We start from the raw sequence: 11,122 nt of genomic DNA on the forward strand, positions 1-11,122 counted from the left end.
AAAGTAGAAATGCCTAAGTTTGGAAAAAGAGTGGGAAAAAGACTGGGCCTACTAAAATTGATCTCCTTAGTTTCTAAAGCAAAGCATTTTGCAGCTTCACCTATTTCGCTACTGTGTCAAATACATATGGCCAAGTTTATGCAATCTCCACCACATTGTTAATTCAGCATTGTCAAATATATAATCTTTCGCTATCCTTACAATCATACTTCCATAACACCCTTGTGCGGTATACAGTTAATCTTTGTCACGCAGTAAATAAAAAAAGCAAATGAATTTACCTATGGTCATGACAAAATGTTGCTGGGTCAAGTAGTCTTCATTGGCCACTGTTGGCCTTGAGGAAAAGTTGGAAGTGATCAGCATGGCCAGATTGGATCTTTTGCAAAGTTTGCACAAAGCCAAAGGACTATGAATGCAATTTTCTCATGTTGAACGTCCTAAATGTGGGTTCTTTACCCAGTATAGAAGGAAAACCACCATAGTCTAAATCAAGGCAAACTCCAAGTAAACTCAAAGTACATTGCCAGTAAGAGATTTCATGGAAGTATGATCCTTCCATCTAGGGATCCCAGCACTGATAATCTCCTGCAGGACTTTCATTCTCTCTGCTACAATATCCTCTTCAAATTCCCCGAATTGGTCTTGTTGTTTCTCCATTATCATCTCCAAATTTTCCAAATATTTGGCTTTGCGTTGCAACTTTTTCAACTACATGCAAAAACAGAAAATGACAAAATATACAAGTGAATGACGGAAATGAATGTGAACTTCTAAACTCTGGATAGATTAGAAATTGATAAAGAATTACAAATTCTACTGGAAGAAAATGTGCAAGGTCTTTGCATTCTTGCCCCAATTATTCTTCCTGTCTCAACTTCTGCATAAGTCACCTAAGACTCTTAACCAAAAAAAAAAAAACCCACCTGAGTCTCAATCACACTAGCCAGTAAATGTTCAATTTCTCTCTCTTCCTGAGCAGCCAATAACTTCGCATGAGCAGCTGCAGCACCAAGAGAAGTTGCAGTTGCAGCTCGCATTCGCAAAGTTAGTGGTACAACATTCTTTTGAAATGTTTGCTCCTGAAGTTCTGGCGGCAAAATCTCATCAAGTAAGAAAGTGCAAAAGATTGTCCAAGCATGAGAAACGTAGATTACAGTTTGATGACAAAAGGTAAACTGTGCAATCAAAAATACCATTTCCCCTGTGCTCAGAAGCACCTGACACTGTGGGACCCTTTTCACCCTCTGAATTTTCAACCGGAAGGACTCTGAAAGAGTAAAAACAGAAGCCGGATTCTATTTTACTGCTAAACCAAATGGTTAAAACATTAAGAGGGAAAATATAAGAACTTGCTAAATAAATAACCTTTCTTCTTCATCAGTTCGTGCAGAATATCCCAACTCATCTCCAAAGTTATCATCATCAAAAATTTCCCTTGAACATCGGTTTTCATAACAAAGCTCTGCAACAGCAGCATCTGCGGCACAAGCTGTTACAGGTGGTCCAATGACTGAAGAAAGGCGTCCTACCTAAAAATATGTCAACAATATATTTTTCATAAATCCCAATATCATAATCTGTATCAGAACATCAAGGCTCAAAACAATACCCGTCAGCCACACAATTGTTCAGTGCGCCTGCTTTGACATATTCCAACTTTTTCTAGAGCACATCATCAAATGCATTTCACCCAATAAACCTATTATAATATTTACATTTATTGACATAGCATATATTGTCTGAAGATGCGCGTAAATCGAACAGGTATGAAGAAACAAATATAACCAGCAAGGGGAAATCTTCATGGAACTGAAACAGTGTCATGTCATCATACCATTAGCTGCATATGATAAAAAACAACACGCCTCAAATGTCCAACAAAGTACAAATGATCCGCATTTTCTCTTAATACAGATTGGTATAAGCAACTTCTAGCTTCAACTGCAATTTGAGGATGGCTCAAATGTACCAATAAACAGACACCCACTCTAATTTAACATCCATTCACAAATACTCAGAATAAGCCTCATTTTAACAAATTCTGCTCCAAATTATTTCCTTTCTATCTATTGCCAAGCATGCATGTGTATAATAAAATTATCAAAAAAGAATGATTTTTTTTCTTGGTTCAACTTCTTAATGCAGTAGATCCAACCTGAACTGCTATGTCACTGTCCAGAAATATACTACAAATACACTTCAAGGAGCCACCGAAACCTAGAAGTAAAGATATAGCCAAAATGGGAGGGAAGTTAAATTCATGAAGAAAAGAAAGGGGAATAAAAACAATGGAAGATAACTCAAAGTATGGAACTAAACCTGAAAACAATCAAAGGAAGGACCATACTCAATCACATTTATTGGCCAAGATCACAGACGGTGAATGATACTTCATGACATTCAATAGACAGAAGCTACATTAGCTGAATAAAAATAAAACTTGTGTTTTTAATTCTTCCTCACAGTGGTGAGCTATCAACAATAAAGAAAATTGTTTGCTTAGAGATCATGTGCAACATTCCGCAGCATGAATGCTCTGTTCCTTTTTCCCTTCAACATGCTATACAATATTGTAGTGCTATCATATGAAAAACCAACTTCTAAAATTCTATGTGGTCTCTGTTCCCTTATAAGATACAAAGATTATTAACTCTACTTGCACAGATCAATTTGTTTTTCATTATAAGATATCACTTGTTTGAGATTCAAGCTGTTAGATATTGTTTGCAAATATTGATTTCACATGACTGAGCAAGATAACTGCAAAACCCACATGGGAACAAGTTTATCGAGACAATCTGAAAAGGTTTGATAATAAAACTAACAGCAACAGAACCAAAGGAGCAAACTTGATACAATGAAAGGAAAAAAACTGCTACTCATGTTAACGGAATAAATCTCACTAACAATAAATCCAGCACTAAATTCGAAGAAACAATATTTACCTGTTTCATCAGAGAAGAGCTGGCATCTAAATTAGGCACAGTGCACAATCTCTTGTGAGGGGGACCTGGATCTTCAACATTAGCATTCTGCTGTCCCTGATTCTTATGCTCATGCTGCTGATCATCCCCAGTGACAGTGTCTTGTACACTATGAGCGGGCACCGCTTGTCCAGCATTTCTATCCCAAACTTTAGTTTTTCTCAAAGCAGACCCCAACATGAGGTCCCCAAAAGGCAGCTGCAGGAGCTTGGATATGCAATCCAACTTACTCTTTGTTTTAACATTTTGAGCCACAAGCTCCCAGTCATCTCCATGCTTCAAAACAGATTCTAAAAGGAGTAAAGTTTCAGCTTCTGTCCAAACCACCTGATTAGTGTCATCAACGTACTTAAAATCATGAGCAGATTTGCTCCCATAATCACCATTTCCAAAGCACTTCTTACAGAGTAATAAGAACTCGTCCTGATGTAATAACAAGATAACCAACATCAAATACATATCTAACAGACAGAAATGCAAAGATGCAAGTGAAATGATTGACAGCCAAATTCATTGGGTTTTCTCAAACTTATATAAAGGGAAATTGTAGGTAGGCAATGCTATTAGTTTTCATGTATCATTCATAAACTTCATCAGGGTAGCCCTAAAATTCGTGCACTATAATGAGAAGTGCAACTAACCTGAAAATTTCCTGTCATGCTCTCAAAATTTGAATACATCATGTATTTCATTAAATCCTAATGATGACCAATTTTCTTGTAGATTATTCTTTTGAGTAGGGTACCAAATAACTACAAACTGGGAAAGGGGAGGAGAGATGATGAGGTGGAGAACAGGGCAGGGAGAAGAATGAGAGAGGAGCAGATGTGTGAGAGGAAGAAAAGCCATTGAGCAGAAGAAAATTTTGCCGCTATACTTCTTAGACCTAAATTTTTTTCTAATCCACAACTTCGGAAAAAGGAGTATATTGCCGTAGATCCATTCAATGCAGGGACTACCTGAAAAAATGGTATCTTTTTTTTTTAAAAAAATAAACTTAAATGGAGATGAATTGAGTACTAAAGAACCAACATAATGATTCGCTCTAATCTTTCAATTTCTATTCTTACACACACAATTTCAATTTTTTAATCATTATGCAAAACTAATTCAAACTAGGCATATATATTTAACTTACAAATCACCAACAAATATATCAGCTCAATTTAATATCAATGCTATAGATCACCATTTCATCAAATATAAAATCAAGTTAACTGCTTACAGAAAAATGAAAACTGCTTCAGATTTACACTTTGCTGGGAAATAAAAGAATTTTAAAAATACTCAGAAGACTGTATAGCTACAGTTGCTTTTAAATCAGACTTCTGACGAATTACCAAAATCCACCATGCAAAAAGTGGGATCTAATTTGGCCAATATATCACAGTGTGTTGAACCAAAAAAAAAAAAAGTACAGGAGCAGTACAGGACCTTGTGATCTCCACAGGACTTGCTTGTTGACCTCATATTGACACCAGGTACGATAGGGTGAACTGCAAACCTAACAAAGTCACGCTTTGCTGTATGGTCTTGAAAATTCGCTTTTAAACTAATTTTCCCCTAGTTCGGTGGTCCACAAACTAAAAGATAAGTTTAATAAAGTATTCAAATCAAAATTCAATCTTTGGTAGGGAATACTTTAACAGATTAAAATCTAGTCCTTGCTGTAGAGACAAGCACTTTCATGTTTAAGCCAAAAATATTTCACTTCTTGATTACCAAAGAAGTGATTTTGTTACCAATTATCATTCAATGAATTTTCTCCGAACATGACTAAACCACCCATCACTACTGATGTATTTTCCTCCCTTGCGCAAACAAATTTTTCTAGTTTAGCTCCTCCAAAGGAGTTGAGGAGAGGGAAAGTAGGACACCATCATTTTAGAAAAGACCTTGAGATGAACTTCTTGCTCCATCTGCACTCAATGCTTCATGGAGAATAATATTGAATTTGGACAAATAAAGCTATACCAGCATATAAAGGTTCACACTCTTGAACAAGTTACAGGTAATGATGACATACGTGCTCCAAACCAAGAAATTAGCTATTATTATATATAATTCTGGAACCTTCTAAACCATCAGTATATAATTTGCCCACAATAGTTATGTTTTGTTGCTGTCCGTAAGGGGTTCCCAAAAAAAAAAAAAGCCTTCAAAGAGAATTTCACCAAACAAACGGCTTTCTAGATGCTATACTGCAGTTTCATTTAATTTTCATAGCACATGGAATCTCTGATATCCAAAACAGATCAAATGACTGCAAACATAAATGCAACTCAAATACCTTCGTATGCTCGTAATGTCCAGAATCACACAGCTGTTTACAGCTCCCACACAATACTAATTCTTTCCCCTCTTCGCCCTGCTGCTGCTGCTGCTGCAACAGCTCCCCATAGATATCCGAATAAGATGCCAGTGGAGGAAACTTGGATCCATTCTCAGCCAGCTCTCCACCACCGCCACCACCAACATCCACAGGCCGAGGAAGTGGGGCAACCGGCTTCAACGAATTAGGGGCTGCAACAACCCTAACCCCATACGGAGCTCCTTCCTCAACCCTAACCTCCTTCTTGTGCCGCTGCTGCACCTCAGCAGGCTCGGCTGACACCGTTCCACTGAAATTGATGAGCCCCCATTTCTCCAGAAAAGTGAAGACCTTGTGGAGAGTGCTAACGTCACCCACCAGTGACTTTCGGAGCTCCGTGAATGTCAGTCTTCCGGACGGTTCCTCACGGTATTTGCAAATAATGAAATCTCTATACTCTTTGTAGATTCTAGGAGTCCTCGTAATTGAGCTTCCATCAAAGAATTCTCTCAATGAAATTCTCTCTATTTCGTGAATATTACCCCATTGAAACCAACCTTTCAAAACATAAATAAGTGCAAACCTTCACAAATTAGAATTTCATACAAAACTTCAAAAAATAAATTCTACTTTATGCTTGTGTAAATTCTAGGAGTCCTCGTAATTGAGACTCCATCAAAGAATTCTCTCAATGGAAATTCTTTCTATTTCGTGAATATTAGCCCCATTGAAACCAACCTTTGTGACAATAAATTAGGGTTTCAAACAAAAACTTCAAAAAAATGAACTTCTACTTTATGTTGTGAATGAGTTTAGAACTTACTGGAGTAGCTGGGAATTGTGTAGAGGTCGAGATGAGCTTCTTCAATGGCGGAAACTGGTGGTTTAACGTTCGAGGCCTCCATCGCCATGGATGGATAAAAGGTTAAAATTTGGGCGGCGATTTTTTAAAAGGTTAAGAAAATCACTATATGCGTATTTATTATTTGGGCGGCGTTTAAATTAACGGTTGTGAATTGTACGTTTAAGGATTGGATAAGTTCATTAATAAAATGAAAGTTTAGGGGTCAAGAGTTAATTTTTGACTTTTAGTTTTACTACGAGATGTCACAAGGGAAAAGGCGAATTACAATAAAAATTTTTCAAATATAATGTTATAATAAAAAAATTTTAAAAACACCCACCAAAAGTAGTTAATTCATACAAAATTCTAATTTGTCTCAAATATTCTTTTCACCCAACGGTGATAACAATTTTTTTTTAAAAAAAGAAAATTATGATGGCTCCTAGGGTTCCAAACGGGTTTCAAGAAGAAGGCTTGAAAATTCAAAAGGGATGGAAGCTTGAAAATTCAAGAAAAGTGGTGAATAATTCAGCGTTAGAGAATAGGGATTTTAATTGAGGTTGAGATGCTACTTGGGATTGATTTCAAACTATGTAGATTAGGTGTTGATGAAAATGACCTCACTCCTATCTAGTATCTTCTTAAACGTATAATTTGTTTACACCAAAGTTGATGTTGGTAGTGTTCATCGCATGTGTACTCTAATGTTCTTTAAAAAAAGATCAATTAAGTGATGTTTGTTAATATGAAATTATATGAGATTTGTGAATTGTTTGGACTAGTTATGATTTATTTTATATTATTGGTTCAAAGGTTGGTTGCTTTGGAAATAAGTTGTGTATTGTGTGAGTCGAATATTTCGAAACCAGTTGTGACAATCGAGTTATATCAGTGAGAGTTGAGGTGTAAATTTAGGATATTTTACTTTTCTCTTGCATATGATCTTACTCGCGACACTTGTTACAATCGTATTCTTTGCATGTGTGTTAGATTTGAGCCAAAACAAGAGGTTTAAACGAAAGGAAATGAGTTTTTTTCCAAACTATTTTTTAATCGGAATTTCCAACTTGTACCTCGAAAATCTTGTCCTGTTTTCTTCAAATTTTTTATTATAATCATTGTCTTTGTACTTCATATTCTCCTTGAAATATTGGTTCAGCATGCACATGGGTTTTTCCTTGGATTTGAACAAGAAAATTTGGCACTTTTGAAAATTAAATGAGGGTCAAACCTGCAAATCACTTTATTGGCTAAGTGAAATTTCAAAACTCATAGTTTTGCATTTATATTGGCCTCAAGTAGTTAGATTCTTGATATATTATATGACCACAAGATTTGAGCATGTCCAAGAGGACGAACCAGGGTTTGAAATGAAACGATTGTGATCCATTAGTGAGTGTTCCTTGTGTTTGTGAATTGAATGCTTTAATTGTGTGGTTATTGTTTGACTGTTAAATGTATTTCAAAGATTACTTTACTATTGATAGGCGAGTGTATACTTTACCATACTCAATCTAAGTGAATATGAATTTTCAACAATTACATGATTGAATGTTACTTGTGCATGAATGTAAGTCATTGGCTGAATTGGACCCTTACCCTTCGTCACTAGCCTATTCGAGCCAGAAGTCAGGTAGGTTGGTAATTTTAGGCCACTGTTTTGGTATACTCGAGTATGACCACGAAATTCAGTGGAGTACTGGCTAGTGAATGAAATGCAATGAATGAATGACTAAATGACTAATTGAATGACTGAATGAAATGATCAATATCGAAGGTTTTGTTTTCAAATGTATTTTCAAATATTGGAAGTTATAAGGGAGAAATGGACGGAGACTAAATGACTGAATGATTGAATGAATGAATGGCTCCAAGAGACTCATATCTTTTAAATGATTGAATGATTACTTCTTGAATGTCTTGAGATTGTTTACTACTGTGCAAAGTGTGTAAAATTGTTAAATGCAATATTTTTGAACTTTGACCGGTGTTTTGCTTGGATGCTTGTTTGGGAAACCTCACTAGGCAGTAACTCACCCCCTCCCTCCCCCCTAGATTTGTTTTCCTTGCAAGAGTGGAGGTTCGATACGGATAAGGTTGAACTAGTGTGTAATGATCCTCTTTCACATGTACTTTTAATTTGTAATTAAGTTTAAATTTTGATTGAATTGTAGAAGTCAAATATTATTTTGGAGGTTTGAACGGATATCTTGAGAATTTATTGTAGTAAATTTGATGAGTCTTGACGAGAGTTGGACAAGTAGTCTGTCAAACCCATGGATACGCCTTAGGAAGAGGTGGGATCGTCACAATTTCAAGGTTAAATGTATATCTGTGATCCAAGTTGGAGAGGTGAAGTCCAATCTTTGACCCAATTCAAGGGGGGTTAAACTTGACTCGTGTTATAGGTTGCCTTGCATGGTTAAGTAACTGGTATTTGGTGTGTTTAATTAGGTATTTATAAATAAGGTCTAATTATTGAAAATTTGAAGCGTGATAGTACAAACTTTGGGACAATTTTAGAAACTTCCCCTAAGATTTCTAACAATTTCATTGAGCTCCCTTGAAATTTGAAAAATTACACCTATCTCCCTTGATTTGATAGTTTTAGTAACAAAACCTTAAAATAATATTGACTTGGTCAAATTTTTAAATGAATATCCAAAAATGCCCTTATGTAATGAGTTTTAATTTACTTCCCTATACAATTACAAGATTATCTAGTATATTATAAAGAAAGATGCCAAATTTTTCATGACCATACCTACTATTTAATAAACAACTATAATAATAATTTTATTTCTATGATAGGATACTTTAAATGGTATTTTATTCCGAATTTAGATTTATAAGATGGAAAAGGCAACATTGAAATAATATATTTTAGAGTTTATGAATTTTTCAAATAGTGGGATTATCATAATTTAGTAGTGGTTTTGGGCCATTTCTTTTTTATTTATTATTAATTTTAATGCTAAAAAATAGAAAACAAAGATTAGCAAAAACATTGGATTACATATAAAGTTAACTCATAAAAAAAAATCACCAGTTCGACATTTGGTTACAATAGAAATTAAAAGTAATAGTGGTAATTCTACAGTTTTATTGGCAAAGATTAAAAAAAAAAAGGAATAAGAAGGAAAAAGAATGAAAAAAATAATTTTAAAAGTCATTCTAAGTATAAGCATACCAACAAGGAAATTTCATTAAAATATTTAGGGTAATATTGTCATTTTAAATGACAAGGGAGGTATGTGTAATTTTTAAAATCTTGAGGGAGCTAAATGAAATTACCAAAAACCTCAAGGGAGGTTTCTAAAATTATTCCATAAACTTTTGTAGTCATTGAAATATTGTTTTTGATTTCACGTCTTGATCCAACTAGTTAATAATTTGGTTACTTATTGGGTTCTTGAGCTCACCCCATGCTATTGTTATTTTTTCCCCCAGATAGTTAAGAATTGAATGAAACTGCGCAATTAGATGCTAGATCTCATTGAAGTACTTTAGTATGAACTTCTAGTAATGTTAAGTAATGAATTATTTGAATTTGTGATTTAGATGTAACGTCCTTTGTTTGGCAACCTCTTGTAACTTGGTTATTAGGTTATGGATTTGCTTAAGGTGTTTTTTTGGTCATAATTAGATTTGCTAGCCAGTCCCAAGATGTTTTGGATATAAAATCAGGGTATGAGAAACCATTTGGTTCTTAATAAAGTAAAATAAAAGTAAAGGACAAAAAAGTGTGCCTAAAACGGGACTTGGCAAATGCAATGGTTTAATTTCTATTTTGTCTAGTTTTAAAGCCTACAAAATGAGTTCATTTAATTCCTAAAATAAGTGCGTGCATTTAATTAACATAAGAGGCAATTATAGAGTTATGCATGAAAAAGGCGCACACACACATAGATAAATGAAAACAAAATGCTAATGTCGAAGCCTCCACCGAAAATTTTGCACTCTGCGCATACATGATCACATTTTGTATAATTAAATGGAAAATAAATAAAAAAGGGAAAAAATAACAAAAATAGGATCCTATGCTCCCTCATTATGCTCACATGATGCTAAACGGATTAAAAAAATAGTTAAAACTAATTAGGATAGCATACCTATCAAAATTATATCTTAAGCTAAAATGAGCTAGTTAAGATCTTGATTAAACTAAACTTCCACTTTTAACACAAAATATCTAACTGAAAACACGTATAATTAAAGCTATGGGGCCGAATCTGGAAACTAAAGAAAACTAGAAATGGAAAAGAGCAAATGGCTTTAAATATCACTAAACTATTTAGTTTGCACAGTTTGGGTCGGTAAACTTTTTGTTATTTTGACTCACCCATCAATAATTGAGTTTGGGCATGCGCCAAATTTAGTTGGGTCTAGATGGGTGAACAATGAAACCCATTAGCTAGTGGGTTGAAAAAAAAGTCATTACTGGAGTTGAAAAAAAAGTGGGTAGATTTGCGTCAGTCATTTTGACCTAATTAAGTTAGATTTAAGTGCGTAAATTTAAATCATTACCAATCCAATTCTTCCTTTCCGTATAGGTCTAACGAAATCTTTGAGTAATAATTGGTTGCTTACATTAATACCTATATGATTTATAGATTCTTGTAAAAGCAACAACAGTTAAACTCGCTATGATCACCATTTTTTGTTCCACTATGCAATTCATTTTTATTCAGGTAAAATTTCATTTACTAATTTTGTATCTTTTTATTGTTTGTATAACAATGATATATTATATTGCTGCTAAACAAAATGTGATAAAAAATTTAAGCGAATTTTTTTTTGCGTGGGTATAATTGAGTGGTTCACTCCAATTTAAGACCATAGTTACATACAACTCCTTGATTTTGAACAGTTAATAACTTAATATGAGTTAACCTAATCGTAACAAGTTCAAACCCATATGAGTCATTTGTTTTGACAACTCTACCTTATCCTAGATCTTCCTTCCCAAACTCTACAGCT

General features: G+C 34.5%; 1 protein-coding gene across 2 annotated transcripts; it reads right to left on the reverse strand.

Moving 5' to 3' along the window:
- Nucleotides 1-300: 300 nt before the first annotated feature.
- On the reverse strand, nt 301-6,274 carry LOC113702136 (SWI/SNF complex subunit SWI3A). 2 transcript variants are annotated; one of them, XM_027223152.2, is made up of 7 exons: nt 6,122-6,274; nt 5,278-5,855; nt 2,949-3,410; nt 1,369-1,532; nt 1,197-1,270; nt 927-1,082; nt 301-711 (listed from the first exon to the last, which is right to left on the reverse strand). In XM_027223152.2, exons 1-6 carry the CDS (start codon nt 6,207-6,209, stop codon nt 958-960), a joined length of 1,491 nt encoding a protein of 496 aa, XP_027078953.2. In that variant the 5' UTR covers nt 6,210-6,274; the 3' UTR covers nt 301-711; nt 927-957. The 2 variants fall into 2 exon arrangements, with proteins under 2 accessions (XP_027078953.2, XP_027078952.2); XM_027223151.2 differs by having other exon boundaries at nt 927-1,090.
- Nucleotides 6,275-11,122: the final 4,848 nt, after the last annotated feature.

Source organism: Coffea arabica, chromosome 7c (genome assembly GCF_036785885.1).
Source record: "Coffea arabica cultivar ET-39 chromosome 7c, Coffea Arabica ET-39 HiFi, whole genome shotgun sequence".
Classification (NCBI taxonomy): Eukaryota; Viridiplantae; Streptophyta; class Magnoliopsida; order Gentianales; family Rubiaceae; genus Coffea; species Coffea arabica.